Source organism: Chlamydotis macqueenii, chromosome 4 (genome assembly GCF_036417535.1).
Source record: "Chlamydotis macqueenii isolate bChlMac1 chromosome 4, bChlMac1.mat, whole genome shotgun sequence".
NCBI classification, from domain to species: Eukaryota; Metazoa; Chordata; class Aves; order Otidiformes; family Otididae; genus Chlamydotis; species Chlamydotis macqueenii.
In genome coordinates this window covers 35,559,197-35,586,433 of record NC_141559.1, presented here as the reverse complement: position 1 = coordinate 35,586,433, position 27,237 = coordinate 35,559,197, and the positions used below count along the sequence as shown (strand labels likewise).

At 49.8% G+C, this 27,237-nt stretch overlaps 1 protein-coding gene across 2 annotated transcripts; it reads right to left on the bottom strand.

Moving 5' to 3' along the window:
- Positions 1-278: 278 nt before the first annotated feature.
- PRAG1 (PEAK1 related, kinase-activating pseudokinase 1) lies at positions 279-24,669 on the bottom strand. Of its 2 annotated transcripts, XM_086746647.1 has the most exons (6): positions 24,594-24,669; positions 21,702-22,096; positions 18,460-20,309; positions 9,073-9,230; positions 5,016-5,755; positions 279-1,606 (listed from the first exon to the last, which is right to left on the bottom strand). In XM_086746647.1, the coding sequence occupies exons 2-6, from the start codon at positions 22,056-22,058 to the stop codon at positions 569-571; spliced, it is 4,143 nt and encodes a 1,380-aa protein (XP_086602773.1). In that variant the 5' UTR covers positions 22,059-22,096; positions 24,594-24,669; the 3' UTR covers positions 279-568. The 2 variants fall into 2 exon arrangements, with proteins under 2 accessions (XP_086602773.1, XP_086602774.1); XM_086746648.1 differs by lacking the exon at positions 24,594-24,669 and having other exon boundaries at positions 18,460-20,160; positions 21,702-21,819.
- Between the last annotated feature and the right edge of the window lie 2,568 nt (positions 24,670-27,237).

Here is a 27,237-nt window from a genome sequence, read left to right as displayed (position 1 = left end):
ATACACAGAAACAAGCAGTAATTTTTGTTTTTAAAGTGAGAAGCAAAATGGATGGCAAAATCCATGAAAGATGCGAATTTGAAAGCCCCTCCTGGTTCTCCCTTGCAAAGGAACATTACGTGAATTGCTCGTGCTCCCCAGGAGAAGTAGCCGACTGTTCATCCCTGCCATCCACTCTGGAGAGCAGTGCTGTTCCCAGGCAAAGAGGCTCTGATGCTTTAGAGGCACTGGGGATCAAAGGATCCTCACAGGTGTGAAATCAACTCAAGTGCATTGAGTTCATTAGAAACATGCACACACGCAGGCAGGAGTTTATTAGTCCACAGACTTACCATAAAAAAAAAAGAAAAAATCCCCCGAAATAGGGATAGATTCCCAGTTTTGCCTGCTCACAAGTTAACAGTGCTGAGGGTACTAAACATGTCTTGCGCACTCTGATCGGAGTGCGGGGCAGGAGCTGAATGTGCATTCACAGCTGAGACTCAAGCCTCTCCTGTATAAAGGGGCTGGGTACCTCTGGCCATAAGGCCATTGGGAGCCCTCAGCTGCTTCTGAGAGACGCCCAAGGTCAGAGCAGCTGCAGCAGTTTTAATGTGTGTGAGAGGGAGGCCGGCTCAGCAGACGCTAAGTACTGGCAGCACAGCCAGTCCTCCAGTTCAATATTCCGCTCCGTGTCCACAGCCCTCTCTGCAAACTTCATCATGAGCAGAGCACGCTTCATGTCCACCCAGTTCTGAAGCACCCGGCAGAGGGCTTCCTCGTGGCTGAGGGGCTTCTCGGTGAGGTCTTTCCGGGGCCCCCAAAGCAGACACTGCAACATCCTCTTGGCTTCAGTGATCCGCACACGCTTGATGGGATCTGCTTCCAGCAGCAGGTGGGCCAGCTGCTGGAGCCCCCGTGAGTAGATGGACAGGCTGGGCAGAGTAGGGAGGTCCTCAGGGCTGTACTCCTGCTCCCTGAGGTGCACCTTCTCCTCGAAGGGGTTAGGCTGGTGTAGCAGCTCATAGATGAGAATACCAGTCTGAAACTCATCAAACTTCTTGTATTGAGAAGCTGACACAATTTCCGGGGCCAGCCGGGCCTGACTCTTCTTCAGTTTGGAGTCTCCAGTTCCTGGCTTCTGTTTGGCTTTCAAAAAATTGCTGATGATGAGGCGGGGTAAGTGTTTGTCATCTTTGGCTTTCACACAGCTCATGGGGGGCTTGCAGGGGACAAGCAGGAGGTTCTCCAGGCACAGGTCACGATGGATGATGCCATGCTCTTTGAGATGCTCCAGGCCATTGCAGAGCTGGAGGAGCAAGAAGCAAACGCGACGTTCATACAGCTCAGGCTTGGCTTGGTGCAACATCACCGAGTCTCTCACGAAGTCAGCAGTGGTCTGGCTTGGCACCTCACGGGTAATGACCACCACACAGTCATGCTCGCTGGTAGTGCGGGAGGCATGGAGGCCATCTCCAGGCATGCTTTTTCCCACGTCTGAGGCCAGCAGCATGCTGGAGGGGACAGAGGCTACAAAATGACCACAGTCCTGCTGGATGTTGAAGTGGACTGGCACCGCAGGGCTGCAGTATGAAGCAGCCACCTTGGACTCCTGGCTTTTACAAATCTGTGAGGAGAGACCAGAAGAAAAGACAGTGACAGAGACAGGGCAGAGACCAGAAGTTCAGAGCTGGGTTCCTAAGCTGAGATTTGCACATGCTAAGGAAGACATCAGTAGAAGCAAGGTGCACATAGGTCCCTTTAGTACTTTAAAATATCTCCTGGCTTGAGGATCTTTCTTATCCTGCAAAGCTCCAACCTTAGCAACCAGGTGTCTGGGTCCCATTTCTGAGCATGCTTCCTTTGCCAGGCAGTGCCCAGTGTTTGCAGGAAAGAAGGAAGGTGGTCCTCCCGTGAGTAACTTCTGGGGATTTTGTTTCATTGCCAACAGAAGTGACATAGATCTTACATCACGGATGCCATTGAGATTCCTGCCTGCAACCCAGGAGACAGTGTGCAGAGAGAAAAGCAAAGCCTGTGGCAGATGTGCTGACCCCACCTCCAGAGATGGTTAACAGTCGCCTGGATGAGGCCTCATGTGGCGTGATGTCGCTGTGAGGGTGGACCTGTTTGGAGCGAGGGGTGGACGGAGACCTCCAGCTCTTTCTTCCCACCTAACCCTCCTCTGGTCCTCAGCCCTGGAGCCACTTTCACATCCTCTTCAAACCCTCTGCTTCCTTTGACTACTCTCAAACCCTTGATCAATGGCTAAAGGAAACCAGCAACAAACTGTACTCATCAGCACAGGGAAAAAACAGCAGAGAGAAAGTGAGAGCTAACAACAGGCTTCAAAATAAGAGTGCAGCAAACTCGAGGGGGGAAACAGCATTTAATAATGTGGACTCTCTTAAACCCACATGACTTTTCTCTTCATTTTGTTCTGTATTTTAGCTTTATGACTGCATTAAAAACTAAATAAACTCAAACCTAGGTTTATTATAGGAGTATCCATTAGCTTATGGGGCCTTCTGGCGTTTCTATTATACACTTTTTTTTTTGTTCTTTTATTTAGCAATGTATTTATATCTCACACACAGGAATCAGCAACAGGCTGAAACTCAGCATAAAAGGTTTCAAACCCTGAAGCATGCCACTGCCAGTCACAGCATGCGTGCAAAGTCGGACAAGAAATCAATTTTGCCTCCGAGTTAAAATAAACGCAAGAATAGAGAGGAGCTGGAGAAGTGGGCTGCTTTTGTATTCCTCTAGCAATGGTTTGAATCTAGGCATTCACAGGTAATTCACTCAGATGAGAAGATACTGTGGAGATGGGGCATTTCAAATCCCTATTGTCCTCTCTTTTCTAAACAAAAATACCCTGCCATGGCTGCATTCTTGTTTTGTGGGAAGACAAGGTTTGGAGAGCTAGGCAGACTGCAGATTAGCACAGCAGGTCCGAGGAAGATGGAGAAGGTCCCCAAAGGCAGAAGAGGCCTGCTGAACAAGCCTGCTTGTTCCTCCGCACACAGGGAAGATGTATAAGGATTAGGAAAAGGGGAGGAACCCCTGTGAGAGAGGAGTCTCTGGAAGAATAAATGCAACCAAATGAAGACAGGGAGATCCTCCCTGGCCGCCATTCTTCATGACTTTGGCTGCATCAGAGGCATCCTCCGTGCAGCAAGCTCCAAGTAGGAGCCTGAGGCTGGCTTAGTCACGCATCTTTAAGCGGAGAAAGAAGCCAAGGTGTGGAGCATATCTTGGTTGAATTCCTCTAAAGCCATTTCATGTAACCCTGGCTCCTGCTAACTGTTTTATACGTATCTGTGTCTGCCTGTGCACAGCCCAAATTCTGTCTGCTGCTGCTCAGCAGGCTCCTTGGCTCAGGTCAGATCCTCTGCCCATTTTGAGCTCTCCAAGTCTAATTTTAACTACAGTTCTGTAATCTCTTTCATGTCAGAAAATCTGTACTAGAAGCCAGAAGGGACAGCTAGGAATCAGCCAGCTGTAAAGTTTAACAATTATTCTCTATTCCGGCTACCAAAAGGAAGGTGGCACACAGGAACATCGCAGGAGGTGTACGCATGCATGACCACTTCACTTTACACTGGCCCAGCGTATGGCCCTGGTGGAGTGTTTTGGGCTTTTTTAAGGTGCTCTGCAGCATACCAAAGGCACAGAGTAAGCCTACATCACACACAGGGACAAAAGTGCAGTCCCGTTAAGAGGTTGAAATGTGCTGTTTCTGCCTTGGCATGAATTCAGGCGCAACAGCCATAGAGCTGAGCCTCTGAACCCCACCTGACACAGTAGGCAAGTGCAAAGGTGTGTTTCCAGGGAACCACATCTGGGAAAAGGAGCACACCAGTTCACCATGCAGTTCTCAGGTTTCAGGAGGGAAGTTGCATCTCATACCTAAAGCAACTGCAAGGGAAGATGCTGCTCTGAGTGCTGGACTGGGGGTATGGGTGTAAGACCTCATCTAACTCCATTCTGGTTATTTATAGCCCCCTCTGTTGGGTTGACTGTATTTCCTTCAGAATATCAACTGGCTTTAAAGCTACCACTTAACTAAAATATCCCCTTGGGGTTCATAATGGTGGAAACGATTCAGCAGAGATTTTTTTTTTTTTTTTCCCCTTGCTTAATGCATTTCTGACGGTGCTTTTTTGGGAATTACTTTAGGTTTTGAAAACAACCAGAAGGGTAAGCAGCAATGAGATGCCCCTAGGGTTAAGATAGAATAGAAATTAAAGGTCCTGTATTCAAGTAGTAACATGGGTCAAGAACCCAAAATCCATGGGATGTGTGTGAAACGAGTTGGATAAGCTTACTTATCCAGGTTTCAAAGAGTTGAACTATTGCACCTCAAGTTTCCATTTCAAACATGGATTCCATAGAGTTACAGGAAAATATTTCAGACCTGACCTCAACAGCATGTCTAGGTCAGCCTCACATTGTTTAATCGAGATCTGCAATATCAAACGCCTGTAGTTTCGAGATCATATAAGCACTCACACAGTTTCTGGGTCAGACCTTCCACTTAAAAGGCAGGCAGAGGCAAAAACGCTGTCGTTTGAGCAGCCTTTCGTCAGCTTGTGCCAGCAGAGGCAAATACCTCTGAGTTTACAACACAGTATTTGCACAAAGACTTTTTAGAGAGAAACTGGTTGGGTTGCGGACCCTACTAGTCTGCAGCAATAAGCATCTGAGTGGCATCTGTTACAACAAAAACTACTTCTGCAAATTAACCTTTGCAATTTTGGAAGTGGTTTTGCATGCCAAACTTCCCCTGTGAGAAAGACAAGCAGAGAAAACAGGGCATTGCATGCTGATGGTGCTTTTCAAAGGCGTACCACTAAGTCTGCTTCCCACACTTTCATTCAAATCCATACACCATAAGGGGGGAAAAAAGCTCAAAAGTTTAGTCCCAGCTCAGCTATGGACCCCTACACAGCCCTGGGCCCTACAGCTCTTTGCCTCATCCTCCCAACTGGAAGATGGAGATATGCCTGGGTGCCTGCCGGATGTGGGCTTACCTTCACAGCATAGGTGGTAGAAGGATCCTTGGAGCAGGTGGCACAGTAATATATCGCGTCCCCCGAATCACAGCAGGGCTTGTTGCACACCAGCTTGAAGAGCGACCAGTTGTTCTCACTGAAGTGCAGCTCATTCTTCTGCTCCCGCATGAAGCAGTCCTCACACTTGGTGACCAGGCGGCGCAAGGACTCGGCGTAGAGGGCCCCCAGCTTGGCGTACACCCCCTCCTTGCTGTCGATGTTGCTCAGGAGGTTGTGGAGCTGGAGGCTGGAGCCTGAGGACACCTGGCTGGACACACTGAGCTGTGAGGAGGAAAGGGACTGGAGGTTTCTGCTGGGGACGCAAGCTCCTGTGCTCTTACCAGTGGCTGAGCCCCAGTAGTTGTTTCCTTTGGAGCCTTTCTCCAGGGACTCAGAGGAGGAGAAGGTGCCAGGGCGGCCCCCCAGGCTGGCTGAGTGGACGAAGGGAGGCTCCTCTCGGAGGCAGACATTGCTCTCGGAGTGGCTGATGTTCAGCCTGGGGCTGGCAGCACCGGCTGCTCTGCCTGAAGACGCCTGTCCCCCAAAAAAGCCGTCTGGGGAAGACACTGTTCTGCTCACTGTCCTCTTCTGGGGCAGAGGGGGTGGGCAGCTGGGCGCAGAGGAGGGAGCATCCTCACCAGAGGCAGGAAGGAAAGGGACGGGGGGAAACACTTGGCTCTCAGCTGGAGGGGGCGAGTGGTTTGGCTCAGATGAGTGCCCTAGGAGACAGCGACACACAAGAAGATGCCATGAGTGGCCCTTGCAGGCTGGGAGCACAGGTCCCTCTCCGCGTCCCTGCCACCCCCCCCAGGCTACGTCTCCCACGGCAGTGGCTGGAAACAAAGCAGCAAGCCAGGTTACATCTGAACCCAGCACACAGCCCTCATCTGTTCATGGCTGCAAAGCTTCACTGGAGGGGTTCGGGATTTAATCCAGTGTAGCACAACTGGTTTGCAAAGCAGGCTGCAACCAGCCTCCTAGAGAAATGCCTCCTCTGAAACCACTCCCCTGTGAACTGCAGAGACAGTAGTAAAAAGCTAGTAAAGGGTAAATGTTTAAGCTGTGATGTCATCCACAAGGAGGTAAGAATGAAGCACTCACTCAGGGAGATGAGGACGATGTCTTAAACAAAGCCTGTTTCACCTGGGAGCTGCCGCCCAGTGCTTCAGCCGCACTATGTGACAAGGAGAGAGTGACTCACGCTACGTGGCTCCGGCTTAAGCATGACCAGAGCAGCCTGAGAAGTATACTGAACCTGTCTCTGCCTCACACCAGGTAAGGGTCATGGGACAAAGCCTGGGATTTTGGCAATTTCCATCCTCCTGAAAAAGTCTGGCCTGCCCCCTGCTGCTGCCTGTCCCCCAGCTTATTGCCAGACCTCTTTGCTCAGAGGGCAGCCTGGCCCCACTACGTACGACTAAACCCCCACCAGGTCCACATGCCATCTGCACATGGACTGGGATTGGGTTGGCTCATTTCAGGCAGCTGTAGCTGTACCCTGGCCAGACTGGAGACAGGTAATACAGTTGCATGGCATGGAAGAAGGGGAAGGGAAGGAGGAAAAAAAACATTATTTGATATTGAAATAAAGAGCAATAATTTCAGGTCATGGAGACAGAGCAAATGTGAAGTGGAGTGGTCTGCAGGGGAAATTAAAAGGAGAGACATAATTATTTCAGAGAATTTTCTACATCACTTGAATGACAGGCAGGACTCTTGATAAAATTTGAGTTCTGCTAACACCTTGCATGCAAATGTAGACCTTAAAAGGTGCATGGGGGGGCTTTTGCTTCAAGCAAGCCCAGCAGATAGCAGGATCTATTGGTTTCTGTGAACCCAGCTTCCAAAGATGCAGAGCAGTAGCACAAGCCATCCTTCTTCCTCCAGAGGCTGCCAGTGAGAGTCCAGCTGCCAGCAGATGCTTCCTCGCAGTGGATTTCTGCTTGCCCCACAGGACACCCTGGAGCAGTTTCATGTCAGCCCGCAACAGCAGGTGCTTGTCTCCTTGTCTCCATCACAACCCTGGTGACTCACCAGCTTTCACGCACAAGCTCCAAGTGCAGGGGCTCGGATCCCTGCGCTCCCAGCCTGTCATGGGGTGTCTGTGCAGTGTCACACACAGGCTCAAAGCTGTCCCACCTGCACCAGAGCAGCAATCTCTGTTAGCTGCTTGCCACCCGAGACCGTGTAAGGTGGGGGCAGGTCCCCTAGTTCTCAGCTACCAGAGTGGATGCCGGCACAATCTGGCCCTGTCCCTCCCCGCTGGAGTTTGGTAGCAATGACATGAGTTTTCATCTGTCGCTGCCACTGCCAAGGCTGCCTGTATGCTCCTGCTACACCTCATCCCAAGCAGCAGCACAGGAATGAGCAACATTGATTTCGGCTTCTGTGGAAGATGAGCTTCCCATGCAAGGCAGTTTTGAGAGCCCATGGCTCAAGAGGTGGATGCCCCAAGCTTTAACAAAAAGACAGACATCTGTATCATAACCTGCCTGGACCATGGGGAGGATCCCCTCTGTTAAAATCCTGTCAAAAGCCACAGACAGGGTTGTTCAGCATAGCATCTCTTGTCCCTTCCAGTTCAAAGGGCTTTGACAGGGGATCCAGCCAAAAGAAATTCTTCAGCACTGTCCTGGTTTCAGCAGGGATGGAGTTAATTTTCTTCTCAGTAGCCGGTGTGTTTTGGATTTCGTGTGTGAAGAATGTTGATAAAAACACTCTGATGATATGAGTTGTTGTTAATGAGACCAAGGACTAAAGGGCTAAACCACCACAAGCACGCAGCCCAAGAGCATCTCAACAGAGGCATCTCTGCCAGGACACACAGCTGAATCCCCGTTTCAAGAGGCAATATTTACTTGACAGAGTCTTATGGAACAAACGCCAGTGCTGGAAGCTTTGGCAACCGGTCCACATGCCTAGCCCACAAATGCCAAACTGCTCTTACCTTTTTTTTTTCCTTCTTTTTTTTTTTTTTTTTTTGACATGCTGCTGGGCTCTGCCCTAAGCACAAAGTGACAAATGAAACTCTTTCACGACTTCCCTAACAGTGCTTTGCCCTTTCAGCATAAAGTCCTTCAGCATATCAAGGGCTTAAAAGGTCCCCTCCTTTTGTATTTTAACATCTGACAGCAACAAAAATTGCATCCGAGTTACTAATTAAAAAACTCAGCTTTCCTGAAATCAGTTGAAACAGTTGCTTCTGTTAGTGGAGGCAGAGAAATCCTCTTGTCCCATATAATTTTTGACAGCAAATTGCTTCTGCGCCCAGCAAGTAAAGATACAACATACGTGAGTTTTTCTTCCCCCTGTACAATTTCCTGGCATGGTCTCACTCTCCAACTCCAAGTTAGCAGTGGAAAAATAGAGTTTCCAGAGCTCAGGCTCTTAATTTTATTGCTGCATGTTGTTGCTTTTGGAAAGAGAGAACTTCCACTACATGAAGGTTGCTTTTGCAAAGGAAATACTTTCTGAGCTGCTGAACACGTTAGTGCATGTCTAGGTTACGCACTGATGAAAAAAGTGACTTCATAGTAAGTATTTTTTAATCTCAGTTAAACAAGTGCAGGCAAATTTTTTCCTCTTTAACGAATAACTGGGAACAGAATGAGAGGGAGAGATCACCTCTAGCACAAGACTCCTTCTGGTACTCCTCAAAGCTATGGAGGACTTTCTATGGCAGGGCTACTTGTGACCTCATGCAATGTATGAAGCACAAGCAGGATAAGGACAATTGCTTTCACATGGAGGTTTTATCCAGACAAGAGGAGAGCCACAGAATGAATGATTTTGGCCCTTGCCAAATGAGAGAGGAAAAAGTTCATAATGTTGGCCTGACTTTGCCACATTCATCTTAAGCGCATGAAGAGGCAGAAGGGTAGGAGAAGTGGAAAGATGAAGGGTTGCTGGGGGAACTAGGTAATGGGACCCTCGTGATCCCTTCTCTGAAGATGCTGCCCCAGCAGTGGGCCTCAGGATGGAGGTAACTCCTTCCTCAGGTCTGGTGCTACTTCTCTCCCACCCAATGGCCACTTACTACCATCACTGCCGGTCTGCGTGTCCGAATCGAGGCTGTCAGTGGAGCCAGCCGTGAAGCTGACGTGGACGCTCCTGAAAGGTGGGCTGAGGCTCTCGGCAGAGCTGTTGCTGACCCTCTCCAACTCAGCATTATTTGGGTTCATTTTCAGCACATGCCTAGAGAGAATGAAAGAGAAAAGTCAGGGGAGAGATGGCAAGAGATTCCCTGCATGCACTTGTGCATGGAGACTCAACCAAAAGCAACCTTATCTTGGTCCCTGCCCATCCATACAGACACTGTGCAGCACCACAGCACCTCATACCTGTGCAATTTTCTTCTTTCTCCAGCACCTGGGGATCACATCCCACTGATACTGAGCAGGTTATAGCCTTGCAGCCCCTGTGCCAGCCCCCTACAACAAACCAGCTGTGCTCAAGCAGAGAGAGAACCACTGAGCCAACAGCATTCAGCACCAGGCTGCATCTCCTTTGCCTAGCACATGTCGGGTCCTGGACCACATCCCATCTTGGTCACCGTCACTGGGAAGTGGGGACCCACCAATGTTTGCCCTCAGTAAAGTTCTCAAGAGAAGGGAGTGGCATCACTCCTGCCATTTTAAAGAAGGGCAGGTTGAGGCTGGGTGTCAGAACCCAGTTCCTTCACGGCAGAAGCGTAAGTGGAAGAAGAGTCTGTCCCTAGCAGCTGTTGTCTCCTCAGTGCATCACAGTAACAACTCACATCTGAAAGAAGAAGCACCTCTGCAGAAAACAAATGTCTACCAGAGTCAGGACCTACCATACAGCTTTCAATGTAAGACCTACAGTTTCCCATGCAGCTTCCATCAAAATAAATAAATAAATATATACACCATAAACTGAGCTTATAACCTGACAGGTTACAGTTTAAGTGATCAGTTGTAGGCAAGAAGGACTTTTCGCCAAGATGAAGAATTTTCCTGGCATTTTCTTCATTTTTTTCCTCCTTGGAAAACAACAGAAACTGTTGAAATCAGGCAGCACATCAGAGCACAAGCACTCCTAGCTTTGGTACAGTTCAGACTCTCTATTGGCCAGCAAACGAAGGTTATCGGTCCACATTTTTTAAGTAAAACTGCCAATCTGCTGATAAAATTCAACACGTTGATTAAGAATGTAAAAAGGTTAGTGGCAGGGCTGAAAAAAAGAAAAAGGACTTCCACCAGCTATCTTGCTGGAAGGTATCCGGCGTTTCCTAATCAGACGGCTGAATGGCTGCTGGGAAAGACAAACAAAAGACGTGCACGACCGTTTTCTTGTGGCACCCTGTTCACGAGCACCGCGTCCCTCCTCTTTCAAAACTCCCAAGCACAGCAGATGCCACGAGCGATTTTTATTTGAAGATTGAGAAATGTTTAGTTCCCCATCCAGACAAAGCACTTACTCTTGTGTCCACACCACCACATGGAGAGCAGAGCGTATGAGAAGCCCGGAAGAAACTTCTGCCAGACTTCCTCATTTGCCTGAGCAGCCTCGGTCTAAAAATACTCGGGGGCTGATGAAAATAAGGCTATAAAAACCACCTCAGGTATAACTCAGCAGAGACACTGGTCTTGCACCAGCGATGAATACACCACAGCAAACCTCTTGGGGATGATTTACAAAACTTCACAATGCATCACACAAGTCACAGTTAAAAAATGAAAAAAAGAGAGAGAGAGTGAGCGACACATTGAGGTTTTTAGCTCTGTTACGATTATTGCTGTTGAAAGCCACCAACTGGACTTAAATTTTTTTTTATTATTATTATAAAGATAGATCTTTATCCTATAACTTTCTCAGACTTTTGAGGGCAAAAACCCACATGGATGCACACTCATGCGGATGCACCATCTGACCTGGAAAGAATCAAGGAAGCACTTGAATTCATAAGAAAAGAGGAAGATTTTGCCAGAGAGCCGGTCTTGATTTGCACAAATGCAAGGTTTTCTAACACATTCCTCCCCTCCCTGCCTCCCCTTCCCCCCAAAAAAAAGTTGGTGCGTTTCTGTTTCCTTCCCATCACTTAAACACAAATCCGCAGAGCTGCCTTACCATTCCCGCACTCAGGGAGAGATGGGACTTTGCCCGGTGGGGTCCAAGGTCCACCGCGTGCAGCCACACCTATTCCTCCAAGCAACCTGGGCGCAACACAGCGTCTGCCAGAGCCGTGCTGGCTGCTATGGCTGCTGAGCTCAACGGCGCGGTGAAGTCAGATGTACAGAGAGCCCCGTTTCCTCTCCATACCACCGTGACTTATGTAAAATGCAGTTCCTGAATAGGCACACCGAAATAGAAATTGTTTGCCGCTTAAATGACATCCTGCTCTTGTTTCAGATGTTACAGCCCAGCCAGCTAATACCGCCTGGGAATATCTCTGCTTTACATCTCCCTCTTTTCCTATGAGCTGCTTGAAGCCCGGGCAGCAGCCTAAAAAGATTTTTAAAACTGCCCACTGTACCAAAGAATTACTGACAACACTTGCTAGGGTCAAACTCTCCCATTTCAGTAAAATTCCACCCCAAGAGCTGAACAACCCATAGCTTCAACAACATATGTGATCCTGATTTTCAGCTAACCATAGAATCATAAAACAGTTTGGGTTGGAAGGGATCTTTAAAGGCCATCTAGTCCAACCCCCCTGCATGGAGCAGGGATCTCCAACCAGACCAGGTTGCTCAGAGCCCCCTCCCTTGAACGTTTCCAGGGATGGGGCATCCACCACCTCTCTGGGCAACCTGTTCCAGTGTTCCACCACCAGCATTGTAAAAAATTTTTTCCTAGTGTTTAACCTGAACCTTTTTTTCCTGATGTCTAACTTGAACTTCCCGTGCTTTGCTACTGTTCCTTCCCACCATGCACAACTGCAAGGGCGCAGGTTGCTATTCTCTGTCTCACCCTTTTCAAAGGATATGGGAAATAGAGATTATCAATCCATCTGAAACCTGAAGAAATCATTTGGATTGCCCCCCTACTGGCTTGCTAACATCTGTGGGCTCCAGCCTCCTTCAGAAAGATGTAGGAGTGGTTAATTTACCTCCATTTCAAAAATATGTGCTCAGCACTTTAAACATAACTGGCAGCACGCAGAGCCTCCTTCATGTCCCAATACATAAAGAACAGGTCACAAGAGTCATCTCTCCCAATCTAAAAACCTAAAAAGACAGGATTTCCAGTTCTCAAAATTATCCTGGCTGCTTTAAATACACTTCAATTACTTAACATCCTCTATGCACCATGCTGGCATATTCAGGCAAGCCTTCCCATTCACTATTCCTTAGTTTCCCCATCCTAAACAGTTTCATCCAGCTGTCCTTCCACACAATTCTCACAGTCCTGCCTAAAATAAGTCAAGGTTGAAAACAGTGGTCTTGTAAAAAAAAAAACAAACAAACAACAAACCAAAGAAAACCCCCAGTTTGCAGTTCTATAACATTGCAAAGGGACCTGGATCATTTGCCATGCCCCACATGGCATCTCCAGCCAGGGCATGGTTCATCTTTCTTATCATTCATATACAAGTGGTAGCCTTGTGTTTAATTCCATATTTCTTAACAGATCAGGGTCCCACCTTACGCTGCTGCAGGACTCCAGCATCGCCAGCTGCATGCCTTGCGCTTCTCAGAGAGTGGAGACAAGCACCAAAGCGTGGCTCCCCTAACTGCAGTAGACACCCGTGCCTTGGGATATTGCCCCAGGAATCCCTCAGATCCTGGGCATGCCTTCGGCTTGAATTTCCTGCCCGAGATTTGACATGCGGATCCGGTTACCTTCCAGAAGCACAAGGGGCAGAGAGGTTTTGAGATGTCAAGAAGGCCACTCAGACACAAGAGTTGCAAGCCTCCCACTTGCTCCTTTCCAGCGGCCATCACGGACGCAGCCTGTTGGCAGTGGTGGAGGATGCTGGAAGGCATCTCTCCCCCATCAGAGACGCGATCACTAGGAGCACCCACTCTGCAGCCCCATCCCGGGGGTTTCCCAGCCTCGCTGTGCTGGCAGGAGATGATTGCTCCTTCTCAGCACGGAGGACAGGGCTTGAACAGGTAACAGATGCTGAGCTTTATAGATCATGCAACGGGGGAAGGAAGCAGAGGAGAGAGGAGAACATGCACAAACCACCAGAAACCAAACCACGCTTCAGGAGAAGGCCAGTGATAATGTCAACAGCACATCCCCTCCCAAAGTAAAATACCAGAACTAATGCATGGCAGAGAGCAAAGCCAGACTGCATTACAGTGTTAAACACAATACATGACTGGGCATAATTATTACACAAGAGGAAGCAGTGTTGTACCATATACTTGTCTATAATGAAATGTGAATAATTCCTCCTCCCTCCACTTGTGTTTCTTCCAGCATCTTCCCCTGGATGCACAGAGCCATTAAAAAACAGCATACAGGAGCTTACAACATGTGAGGCTTGGATTTGTGCTCATCCTTCTGCTACCAGCTGGCAAATGTGGGGAAAACAAAATCAAAGAGAGGGAAAGAGAGGATTTTCAAACACTCCCAGCTCTTTCCAGAGAACTACACCGCTCCTCCCTGAACCAAAAAGGTTTTATGTAGCGCAGGTTAACTTGAAACAAGGATTTGGAGTCAGGAGATACAAGGGGAAATTCGGATGGGATGCAGATGTGGTGAAGAGGACATGCTCCGATGTGGTGAAAAGAACAACAAATCTCATTTCAATTTTCAACTCTGCACATTTTAAAGTGGAAAGATAGGAAAAACACAGAAAAGTGAACAACTTTCATTTTAAAAGAAACCATCTTTGCTAAAAGATTGGCTGACAAATCGCAACCTTTTAAAAATGATCCTCTGGCAGAAGCAGCATGAGAAATTCCTGATTCATTTCAGACAAAAAACATGGGGAGAGTCCAAAAGGTGTATTCCCTCCCTGTCCTGGGGACTGATCCTCTCTTCTGCTTGAGCCATACACTCCCTTCTTTGCTTTATGTACTTACTGAATTATTAATTATGTATTTAAATAGACTCCATCCAGAGTTTTGGTTTGGGTTTTTTTGGTGTGGTTTTTTTTTTTTTTAATAATAATAAACACAGCAAGTCCCTGCTATCATCCACAGTCATGGAGATCACAGTCATGGAAAAGAGGGGACCAATTGCATCTGTATTTGCCACAGCAGCTCCATGTAGTTAGTCTGCTTTTGTCGTGGGGTACAGCCTGACACTGAGCTCCAAAGAGAAATGAATGCATTGGGTATGGTAAGAAAAGGGAAATATTCTGCCTCAGGTGCAGCGCTGCTCTATCACAGACCGATTCCTGGCAAGAAACACGCAGTGCAGTCCCACCAGCCAGCACAGTCCCAGCAGCCAGCACCACCTCCCCAGCGAGGAACAAACCTGGCTCTTCCTGGTGATCCAATTCCCAACATTGTCCTTTTTTGTAACGCTTTTGTTTTCTGTTCCCTCTGGCAAGCAGCGGCAGCAGCAGCAGCATAACATGCAATCTTGGCGCACCTCAGACACGTTTGTCCTGGCTGTTTTCAGCGATGGCGGGTGTTGGGATGTGCTGTGCTATACACCTTTGTTATTCCAAGCGAGCGCATTCAGCAAATTTCAGAAGCTATCTATGGCACTGCCTTTTGAAGGTGGCATTAATTATGATGAAAACAGCTCAAGATGCAACACAGCATCACCGTTTCCTTTCTTTAAGAGGCACATGAAATAAATTAACCGTGGAGGTTTTGCAGGCTAGAAGGAACCGTTAGGATCTTTCAGCCTGACACTCTGCATAAGAGAGACATAAATTTCAGCAAAGATTCGTCCCTCGTGCCAAGAAACTGAAGGCCATACTAGAGCATTTCACACTGAAGAACCTTTAAGTCATCATTGCACATACAAGTCCAGGGGATCCTGGTTTCCTGGGTGAGCCCTTTCTGTAGCCAGCTACCTTCCCGGCTTTTGGAAGAAGACCAGCCACCATCTTCCCTTTCCAATCTCTTTCCTCTTGTAATTAAGCTCATTTTCCATTGTGTTTCAGACCAAGCATACTTTAAATATCTACAATCTTTCAAACAAGCAAGGAAAAAAGAATTGTATGAAAAAACAGTCACAGAGGTCCAGAGTAGCTTTATATATGATGGAACAGGCACAAATTCACTATTTGCCTTTTTTTTGCACCAACTTTTAAAACTCCCTAAAATTGTTCCTTCCACCAATCCTAAGAAACAGCTTACTGCAAAACTAGTTTCCTCAGGAATTTACCCTGTCAAACTTTTTTCCCTTTTAATTGTTAGAGCCAAGATGAACAAAACAAAACCTACAGACTCACTTTTTTCTTTCTCTGCTTTGAAACTAGTTTGAATACACATGCAAGTTTTCTTTAAAATAAAAAATTAAGTTTAATTAGGAAAGTCAAACAGGCAAGCTTCATTTTCCATCATGAAATCAAATATCTTGCTACAGCTGGAGATCTAGAATGAAAAAGGATGGTTACACGTCTTTCCTGCAGCTGAAATGAACCCTAATTTGCTAAGCTCCAGCCCCTAAGACTGTGCCACAACCAGGTCTATGCTGGCTTCATCTTCATCCATCCATCCAAGGAGCCTTGGCTGTGGCTGTGGCACTGGAGAATGTCTCAGGCTGATGAGCTCTGTCTCTGCGAGGGACTATATAAGCATACAGTATGGGTGGTGGCTCTTCCATTACGGACAAACATATGCCCACCGACTGCGCAGGCCTAGAAGGGTACAGATGTGTCAGAGTCATCTTTGTGTGCAAGACCTCGTCCCTTCTTCAGGTGTTTTGCTGCAGCCCAGGAAGACCCGAGGAGATGTTCCTTCAGCATCAGGTAAGAGTCATGTCATGACCTGAAGCTGCAAGCAATGATTGCCCAGGATAACACAATCCCACTATGATGATTTTAACCAGTTGTGCAGGCAGCCATCCCCGCCATTGCCACGCACAGGTAACAACACCCTAGTTCCTGCATCAACACGCTCAGAGAAGCCATGCTTGAGACAAAAATGAGAGCACCCTCAAAGCAAACAAACAAAGCAACCAGCTGGGTTTGCATGGCTTGCGAAACCTGCCATCTCATCAAATCGCTCCTCAGGCCGGCTGTGCTGGGGTTTGGTAGCCACAGGGAGGGCTGCACTCTTTGAGCAAGGTGCCCCAAGGCTCAGCTGCAGGCATCAAGGCTTTTAGGAGACAAATACATGCAGCACAACACATTGCCTACAGCCACAGGGGGTAAAAGCAATGCTTGCCCCTACCTCAACCACCTGGCAGGGTTTATGGCTCTGCCAGAGATGCCAGTCATGGATCCCATGTGTTCCCTGACCTTAGTTTCCCTGCCCTCTTTCAAACAGACTTTCTAGCAGACAAATGCTTTCAGGATGACTCAGAAGCAACTGCTACAGTTGGCACAGCCCAATCACACCAGGAGTGTGAAACAGCCCCTCCAAGGGAGCAGAAAATGCTCCACGCCCCTCAGGACAGATTGTAACTCCCCATAGAGGGCAACAGCAGGGCATGCTTCTGACTTGGCACACAGCTGGTCCAAGTCACCCAGCCAAGGAGACACCCTGGCACATCAAGGAGCCCAGGAGCCCCTTGCTTCCACTCCCAGCCCTCGTGAAGGTGGAAAGGAGTCTCTGAGCACAACCAGGGAAGCATCCTTGCCCCCAATACAAACAAAAGGCTCTGCATGGCTGCTCCTCCATGAGTGGAAGGAGGTCCTAGCACTGCAAGTGGAAGATGCTGCTGGAATATAGATCGCTGAGTTTGAGTGCCACCACCCTTCCGGCCTGCCCAGTGACCTCTGCTCTGCAGGGGAAGGAATCAGGTCCTAGAGGACTTTCACCAGGCAGCCTGGCATTTCCTAAACCATCACAGCTCGACAACATCGTATCATCACAGCTGTGCTTGGCCTCAACAACACAACACTTCACGTGGCAAATAAAACCCCAAGCCATGAGGTGACAGGAAACACAAAGTGGCAGCAGCCATGAAAGAAAGTTCACAGGGTCAAAGCTAAAGCACATCTTAGCGTCCTCTTTGATTTCAAAGGCACTAAAGCTCATCTGTGTGCTCCCTTGCTTGTGGACCTTTTCTTTCCCGACTCCAGCAGGCATGCAGCATCACAGCAGGAAGCTCAGCATTAAGGAGAACTAAAGCTTCCTGTTGGTCTCTTCTCTTACTTTGAGAAACCTAATTTGTTCACCACTTGGTCTATTTAAAACACTAGTTTCCCAGGCTAGCCAACCCTAAAAAACGTTGAAAATTCAGTGTGAGAACAAAACGGAGGATGGGCCAGCTCAACCATGGTCTCAACCTGGAGGTCACTGATGCCTACACATAAGCTTGACTGTGGACCACAAGAGCAAGTTCTCCTCCAAACACCCATCCCTTCTTCTCTCAACTTATAAATCAAGGAGCTGGAGTCACATCTGTTGTGCAATTCACAGCTCCAGGTAACAAACCTGACGCATGCAATAAAGCAAATAGAGTACACCCACAGAATGTGAAAGTATCCCTCCCCAGTATGATCAGACAACCTAATTCCTTACTTGCATGGAAAGGAAATAAATTTTTCTTCCTCCATTTTCTCTTTATTTTCTCCTTTTTTTTTTTTTTTTTTTTGGTGATACACACAGCTGCAGATACTGAATGCACACAAAGTATCATAAGTCTGGTTTTTTAATTGCTTAGCAGAGCTACTTCCTTCCCAGATGGACAGCTCTCCCTCATTCACATTTGTTTTCTAGGGCCTCCTCTCACCCTGCCTGCAAACCTGACTTCAGGAGAGCGGTGAGAGGAAGGCTACCTGAAGCCAGGAGTTTCCCACACATCACAAGTGCACGTTAGGCAAGCTCCAATTACCTGCTTGCAGGCAAAGAATCCTCCCTGGGAAACTTCAGCTTCAAGAGTTAACCTCAAAAGCAAAAAGACATTAGAGCCAAGCTGAAAATGAGGATTTCAGAGGCGCTGGCTATCAGCACCAAGAGAAGCTGCCCAGTTCCACCTACAAGCGGAGTTCACAATCCCAGATTTTCTGTCCTATTCAATGTCAAGGGACTGTGCTGAGACAGAATGAAGCTGACCTGGGAAACACCAGCTATCCTGGGCATGGACCTTGTTCTCACTCGAACACTGGGAGCCAAGGCCGTACCTTGCAGCCCTGAAGGGCTTTTGCAAGTATGCACGGCACTTGAACCATGACTTGCAACGATCTGACAGCTTTTCAGAGTAAAAAAGTAAGTAGGTTGTCAGCCATGCAGTCACCTTCCAGGCTCTTGAGAGCCCACCTTTCAACAGAAAAGGAAGGAAAAAAGAAGGGGAAGCATCTCCTAGTCAATTAAGCCCTGCAGCAAACATCCCGATTACCAATGGTTAACAGACCACCACGCACACACTCACAGGACAGTACCTGGACTGCTTTTTCGGTGGCGGTGGTGGTGGTGCAAACTCCACACCATTGCTCTTGTCTTTAGGGAAATCAAAGGAAAAAGACAATGATTTGCTGATCCCGGTCTGGCTCTCCAGCGTTGGACCGTCATTTACAAGTTCGACACCAGCTCTTCCATTCTCAGCTCCCACTGCCCACGGGTGGGTTAAGAGCTCCTGTTCCTCCTCCTGCTCCTCGTCCTCCTCCTCCTCCTCCTCCTCTATCCGGCACTGCTTGGTCCACGTTGGGGTGTAGTATTTCTGCCTCCTGTCATACGATGAGCCTGCCAGGCCTCTGCTGGACTCCTCCACAGAGACCCCATTGACATGAGTGCAAGGAGAAGGGGATGCCCCAAAGGCACCTGTATCCGTACCGCTCCTCGGCAGCAGCTGAACACCAGCTCCATCGTGGTTGTTGTCATCACCAAACCTTGCCACGTGGGAGCTTACCAGGGGCACATGGTTCCCCTCACTGCCCAGCTGGCTGTTTTTGGACATCTTTGGGGGAATGGCTGGACTCTCATTAACTGAGGTCTTGGCAGGAGCTGCTAGATGAAATCTTGAGCTGTTTTCACTTCCAGATGCTTGAAAAATCTCTCCAGGCTCAACAGCAGGTGATGAAGTCCCAAAATCGGGGTGGGAAGTGGGGCTGATACACGGCCACTGAACTCCCACTGCCGAGTCAGGGCTGCTGAGGAATATTGTCTTGTGATCATCCTCGGTGTGGGCGGTCATGATAGTTATCTTTGCCGCCACCTGGCCGGCGGAGTCCTGGTATTCCTTCTCACCACCCAAAGCCCAGCCACCATCCCTCCACATCCCATCAGCTTGCTCCTTGCCAGCGCCAAGGGGCAGCTTCTCCCCTTTTGCCTGTCTGCTGACAGCCTTCAACTGCGCCTTCTTCCTCTTGGTGCTCTCGGCATAGATGGGGTCACTGCGGGCTGGCTCAGCAAGGCAAGAGCGCTGCGGTTCCACCAGAGCCTGCTGAGGGGTGCTCGAACCTTCCAGCCGGGGACCTCCAGTGACAGAGGGCTCTCCGGGGAGAGGCGAGTCCTCGTCCTCCTGGGATAAAGCAAAAGCAGCCGCCTTGCTGCTGCCTGTGCTCTCAGGGAGGGCAGCAGGCTCGGTGCGGAGAGCTGGCTTTTTCCTCTCTGAACACAGGGCATAGGGGAGAGGATCACCCTGTTCTTTCGTGATGCAGAAGGCCACGTTCACAGCTCTGCGCTCCTCTTCACCGAACTTGACCGCCCTGCCACTTGGTCTGGGAATGTCGGGAGTGTCCCGCTGCCTCCATCCGCAGGGAGCAGGGCTTTCCTTCTCACACCGGGCACCCTTCCCCTCCGAACCATGTGGCTCCCGCGAGACCAGGTGCTCTCTGCGGCAGTCCGTGATTGAACAGTACTCGCCCCCTTCGCTTTCAAAGCCAGATGAGACGTGACTGCAGTCGCCCTCCAATGCGAGCGCTGCTCCTTCTCTGGCTTGGGAAGAAATGTTTCTGCTGGAGTTCGTGGTGCTTCTGTCCCCCAGGGCAGACGGATTAGGGCAGGGGGCCCGATGCGGCAGGACAAACTTGTCTTTCGCTCTATCCTCCTGCTTGCCAACCTCACCCACAAGCACCAGGCTGTGGATGGAGACGTTTCTCTCCACTCGACTCTCCAGGCTGCGCAGGCCCACCATGGAGTAGCTGGGAGGACAGCAAGACAAGCAGTCACTGGGTGGGTTGTGAAGGAAGGGCTTTCTCACACCACCGTTGCCAAAATTGTCAAGGCAGACCCGCTGTGCATCTCCCGATTTCAGAAGGAGGTGTTTGCCAGAAACCATGCCCCAGCTGACCTGCACGGGCCAAAGAGACAAGTGCACTGTCAGGATGTCCATATGCAAAATGAAAGAGAAATATTAAAAAAAAATCCAAACAAACAAACAAAAAAAAACCAGTTCCACAGAAAAGTCCTCTAGCATTTGCAATCTGTTTTGCTCTGTGCTCACCCCACCAATACCACAAACCTTTTCTACTTCAATTACACTTGTCGTATTTCCTGGACCGTTGGCAATCCTTGCATTACCAACAACAGGAATGCACTGAAATAAGGCATTCGCCTTTCTCTTTCTGCGGGTTCGCTGCCAGAAACATGTCCAACCTGTCATCCTGTCTGCGAATCACCGTGCAATTAAAGATTCAGAGAGGGAAGGAATATTTGCACCTCCCTCTACTTATTTTCATTTCATTTCACACTGCTGCTCCAGAGTTGCACACTCTGGAGAACAGACGTGGACTATCACAGGTTATCCTGGGATAGCAGCTTGGCTACGCTCAGCAGCAGGGAGTGGAGAGCAGGTGAGGAAACATATCCAAAATCTTCATCTGAAGGAGATCTACCCTGCTTGCCAAGGGAGAGGAGGAGCAAGAGAGGCAGGGGTAGCACATGCCTGCAAAGCGACCCCCAGCCCCAGTGGCAGAACCCGCTCCCCTAGCAAAAAACTCAGCCTGGAGCCAAATCTGTGTGCACGGATCAAACCCCATCAATGATGGCAGCCTGCGCTCGTGTGCCCTTTATCCCTAGAGGAGAAGCAAGGGAGAGCAACGGGAGGCTAGGAAAAGAGCCGGTGAGCCCTGACCCTCCTCTTGGGCAAGGATGGGAGACAGGAGCAGACCTAAGCCATGGACAGGGTGACAGCAACCCAGGCTTCACTCCTCATGGCTGGGGCCGTGCTGATATTGCCTCGTTGGGGAGAGGAGTGAACCATCCATCTGGATTGCAACCCAAACCACCCGGACTTGCCAGTTCGCAAGGAGGCAGCAGTGCTACACCCAGAGGGCACTGCTGCTCTGGCAAAGGTTGGGAGCCCAAGAGCTAGACTAGGCAGGCAGGACACTTCCTTCCTCATCCATGAATGCCATGGATCCAGATAGCACTGACTGCAACCAGACAGGACTTCTTTCCAGTATATCTTCTGAGGGACATAACTTGAACCTGCATCCTCATTTAAAATCTGGAAGTTCCTAAACAAACAACATATTTTTAAGCTCCTTTGCCCATCCCTTGTCAGCAACATCTGATTCAGCTTCAGCCAAAGATACTTTGAGAAGCCAATATATGGCTTAAAAAGCTGAGTCAAGACCAGAAGGAAAAACAAGGGGAAGGAAACCGATTTAACAGATACTCCTAGCACTCCCGAGGAGAGGTAAGTAACGGGAAGTCATGCTTTGACGGGATTAATCATTACCTGTGACAGATCTGCATTCATGTTCACATCCGCCCACGTGTCAGAAACATCTGAGTTTATCATAGTTGGTTTCACAGCAATTGTTGGCTTGGAGAAAGGAGAGGTATTTACACCTTCGTCTTCCAATGCGGGGCTCTCAGGCTTGGCCCTAACTCCATTCGGGAGCACGCCACAAGCTCCCACGTCAGGGGTTGTTTGCAGCCGATGGGAACTCTTTGGGTTGAAGCAGTTTTTGCAGGAGCCGGGCTTCCAAACGTGTTCCACAAAGTCACTGCACGCAGACATCTTCAAATCCTCGTGGCTCAGACCAAGAGCCCTCTGCATCTTCTGCACTGTCCTCCGCTGCTCATCTTGCATCTGCTTCCCAGAGCCACTCTTAAAGATCACCTGGTTATCTGGAAAAGGACAACACTGCCTGATTAGTTTGGCTATGCCCCAAAAATGTGAAGATTTTTAATAGGATAGGTGATAATTGTACTTACTCTGCCTTCATCACAAAGGCTTATTGTTTACAAGGCTTTTTTCACAGCTTAGCTAAAGCCCACACAATCACTTAAAAAGCCTCAACTTCTAAGCATAGCTCTGTAATAGAGCAGACATCAAGCGAGCAGCATTCCTATGTGATTTAATTCCCTGTTTAACGAGCATGTATAACCAGTCTCGTGCAAGGTTTAGATCAAGGGTGAAGGAAAGAGATCTTGGAAGTAGCTGTTTACAGCCCCACAAGCAGAGCCAGGCAGGAAAAATTCCTTCCTCAAAGTGGCATCCTCTCTCTGGAAAATAAAAAGGCCTGGGGATATGAGGACCAGAATCCACAACAGTGTAACCAAGGGGACTGGCGACAACCTTCCTCCAGCCCGAAGCACCACTGTGATTACTGCCGTGGTACACAAAGGCTTCTCTCCCACCCAGTGCAACAGAGAAAGGCAATCAGCGAAGCTGGGGCTGGCACTGATTTAAGCAAGTGCCTGGCAGAAAGCTCTTATCTGCTTTGCCAGGAGCCACAAATAACAGTGTCAGCTTGCTGAAATGATTCATTGTCTGCAAGGGGAGAAACGTTTTGCTCTTGGATTACTTACAGACAAGGATCCCTTCCCATCTTCCTTCCCCAGGAGGAAATGCCCCAGGAACAAGACATTCCTGCATTCCTGTGCCCCCCCCCCTCCTGGAACAGCCAGGTCTGATTGTGCTCAGCCAGTAGCTACCTGGAGCTAACATCTTTGGAGATACTTCAGACGAGGACTCCCACAAAGCTTGGTGGATTAGGGAAGACAAGATCAGAAAATGCGACTAGATCAGGAAAATTGCAGCCAGCTGCTACGACTGTCAGGGCACATAAGTCCCCCGCATCCCTCCACAGAGTCCTTCGCGACCTAACCAACTGTAGGTCATCGTCTCCCAGCCAGCTGACCCCGATGCAAAGGCAAAGCAAGTGGAGGCTCCTTCCCCGAGGGTGTCTGAGTGAACAGGCACATCTACACCCCGATCCTGACTGCACAAGACCACAGTTTACCAGCCTGATCCTTCAGCGCTTCCTCCAGACAGCCGTGCTGCACCACCACCACCCCAGCTGCGGACACCTTGGCACCTGCCCATGCCCCTAAACCAACCTGTGCTTCAGCAAAGCCTCTGGGCTTGGAGGTGCCCTGGCCATCCTCCCCAACAGCCACCCTATTACGTGGTGAAAAGAAGGAATACTCATAGGAGCTCGGGTGGGACAGAGTGAAGTGGGGGAAGAGCCACCGACCCACAGGCGTCATCTGAATTCACGTGCCACCTTTGGGAAAAAAGGGCTTTGATCTGCTAAAGCATTAGTTCCCGCAGGTTCCTTCTCTCTGGCAAGCTGATAAATTAGGATCTCATTCATGAATGAAAAGAAAGAAAAAAAAAAAAAAGGAATATAAAAGGAATATCAACGGGATTCACAGATCAGATTAGTGCACGTCTCTCTCTTTTTAGGGAAGAGGCTGTTTTAGACAGTTTTTTTTCACAGGCTTCACAGAGTTCAAATATAAGTGAAGGACAGCAAATCACTCGTGGATGTACCCCAACACCTTCAACAAGATTAACATCATTTACTCGGAAAGCATCTTTAAAAAAAAAAAAAAACAAAACAAAAACAAAACTCCAGCACTGTTGCTTTGTTTTCTTTCAGACCTAGCAAGTGGTGTCCGGCATCACCCGAAGTTGAACAAGTGTCCTGATGAGAGCCAGCGGAGAAAAAGGGAAAAAAATCAAAGGGAGGAAGGCAGGGACGGGAGCCAGAAAACACTCTTCACTCCTGCTTTAACAATCGGCGCTGCCAACTGCCTTTGAGAGACCGGGATTTCCCTTTCTGCAGCGAAACCAGCCGCTGCTTCTCGCTGCCCAGACCCCGGGGGCAGCCGGCACCCAGCCCGCACCGACCCACGCGGTGCCGTGCGGGGAAACCGCCCCCCGCTACCCCGGGCAAGAGGGTCTAAGGCACCCCCGGAGCCCCCGCGCGCCCCGGGGCACCGGCAAGGACCCGAGGTGAAGGCTCCCGGTTATCTAGGACTGAGATGCTAGGATGGGGCACACTAGGATGCTCCGGCGCAAAAGGAAACCCCCTAATCCCTAAGCCCCCCCAACCCAAGCAGCGCTGGCTGCCAGACGGCCCCTCCCAGGCACCGGGCGTCCACCGGGACTGGGAAAAGTTTACCGGGCAGGGCCTCCCGGGGCGGGGTGTCGGTGCCGGTGGGGACCGGTGGGCGCCCCGGGCCGCCTTCCCTCCTGCCCCGCCCCGCCCGCATGCTCGGCAAGCACCGGCCCCGCAGCCCCGGACCCCCGGCAGCCCCGCCCTAGCCCCGGCTTTGTCCCGGGAGGCGGAGGCCCGGCGCTGGCCCCCCGCTCCCGGCCCCGCTCCCCGCTTACCAGCCTCCCGCCGCCGCGGCGGCTCGGCTCCGCTCCGCGCCCGGCCACGGCCGCCGCCGCCGCCACCGGGCGAGTGGCAACCGGGGCCCCGCGTGGGCCGGGGGGCAGCGGCCGCCCCGCCCCGCCCCGCCTCCCGGCCCGCCCCCTCGGGGCACGGCGTGGGCAGCGGCCCGGGCGGCGCCCCCCGCACACGCGTGTCTTCCCTTCGCACAAAGCGCGCCCGCTCACTGACGGGAGCACACGCACCTCGCGGCCCCAGCAAGCGTTCACGAAGTCATGCACCGTCTCCCGTGGGTACCAACCCCCTCGGGGGGGATGCAGGCACCCACATACCCCAGCAGCCCCGCAGGGTCCTCCCCACGCACACCCACACACCCCCCGCAGGGACACAGCCGGCTCGCGCACGCCCCGCACCCCTTGTACCCCCGCACCAGGCTTGAGGATGGTGTTGGACCCGGCGGGAAGACACCGGGACCCAGGGAGCTCGCTCCTCCTCGCCGAGGGTGCCAGACAAGGACCTGGTAAAGCTCAGCCCGAAGGGATGCTGTGAGAGGAAGAGAAGTTGGCAGGATTTGACCCCAGAGTGAAAAAAAAAAAAAAAATTAAATTAAAAAAAAATTAAAAAAAATCAGACGGCATCTCAAGAAAATCCCAAACTTCTGTTGGCCTGGGAGGCTGGGGATCGTAAAAAGAGAGCAGGATAAGGTTTTGCTCCCTGTCATGTCCGAGCTGCTCTTTAGGGCAGGCTAGAAAAGGAGTGGTCTTCCCCCACCCTGGTGCTTGCTCTGTGGTGTCCAGTTCTGAGCATCTAAATTCTCTGAAAGTAGGGGAAAAAAACCCAAACCCCAGGTCTCCCTCTGCCCTGGTCAGGGCCTTAGCCCAGTTCCTTGCTTAAGCCACCTCTCCTGTAGCGCAGCAAGGTGTTCCCAGCCTCATGCACTGCAGGAGAAAATATTGGATTAAAAAGGCAAATAGGCTGATGTAAAGGGAAATTGAAGCCTCAAGTAGAAAAATAGAAGCTGGAGATATGCACAGCACTCATCATGGAAAAAAAAATCCCTCTCGGGAACCAATCATCCCCATAAATTCTTCTACTTCAGGGAATTTGAGCAGTACTGCAGCTTGCAAACCCTTTGCTTGCAAACATTCTGGCTGGCTGCTCTTCCACCGTCACAACTCTCTGCTCATGCTCTCCCTTCTTTTTTGATCCGTTATTAAAATAATCCGGAGACCCCACAGTAAGCAGAGACACAGGAAAACAGGGGAACTCCCCCACTTAATTCGCCACATGGCGGTGAAGACATCTGCGTAACATGCTTCCCACTTCTTCCTTCAAGCAAACCACTCACAATCAATTTGCCACATCTTTTTGCAGGCAGGATCCCAGTACCAGCGTGCCGTCGGACCTGTAAGTTAGCTCTCAGAAATGCCTTCACGGTGACAGAAACCCCTCTGCTAGCACAGAGCCACGGCCCATTGGGGAGAGGGGAAAGTAAGTTGGGAAAATGAGTGGCCAAAATTTCCAACATTTTCCCTATTTCAAAAGGTTTTGGGTGAAAGAACCCAGTTCTCAGCAGCCCAGCTGAGGTTGTAGCTGAGGTCTGTATGGCTGGCTAATTTCGGAGGATGGTAAACATCTCCTAATTCAAGCATCTGAATTTCATACCTGGAAATTTAAAAAGAGCCTCTCCTTCATTCAATAAGAGCGCTATAATTTTCTAATAGCTGAGGTGCTATGATTTTCTCAGCTTGCCTTCTTAGTGAGGAGCCAAGGACATCTTAGAGAAGGAAAAGCTGATTTAAAATTAATCCTAGGTCCACACTGGAACAGCAGTGGAGCTGCTGGGTGAGCTGTCCTGAGATGTTCGCCCCAGGTAGGGAAACCTTTCCCATGCCAGAGGCCATGAGATTACAGGATAATGAAAATTCTCTTTTTTTTCTAGTGAAGTCATCCTCTTTGTGTCCAAAGATTTCAGTGGAAAATTGAATAACCTGAAATTTTCATAAAACAATTGTTCTGTAAGGTCTGAGACCAGGCATGACGGCTGCAAACTCCCATAGCTTCTCCAGTACAGTTATTCATCGTTGTTCATTTTAGGTATTTTCTCAATGGCCAAGAAAACTTGCCCTAAAGAAGCCGTCTCAAGTGGGAAACAGTACACAAAGCCCGCTAAGACGCGACCACATGTCCTAGCCAGCCATATATCTTCCAAAGTATTGTTTTCCAGAATGCTGACTCAGCAACAAGGCACATGGCTGGGAGCAACCCTGACGGCACAAAGGGAGACTTCATGCTGACTGGAGCTTCAAGCACCGTTCTTCTCTGGCCAAAATGAGACCGTCACCGAGTCTTATTTTCAACATGTCAGTGAGAGAAACTCCCCCCCACCTCCCAGCCCTGAGAACAGAAAGACAAACAGGGAATTTCTCTGTGGGCAGACAAAAAACCCAAAGCTTTCTGGAGATGGAAACTCAACCGCCTGCTTTGGTCAAGGTGCATGACCCTGGAACTTGCCTCTCTGTGCACTGCAGACCCTTTTCCTACTCCAGAGGTTGGGAGCTTTGTTTGCCATGCCTCTTTTCTCCCCCAGCCCTCCCTTTCCTGCCAGAACAGAGGTGCTGGCTGCCCTCCGCCGTGCCTGCC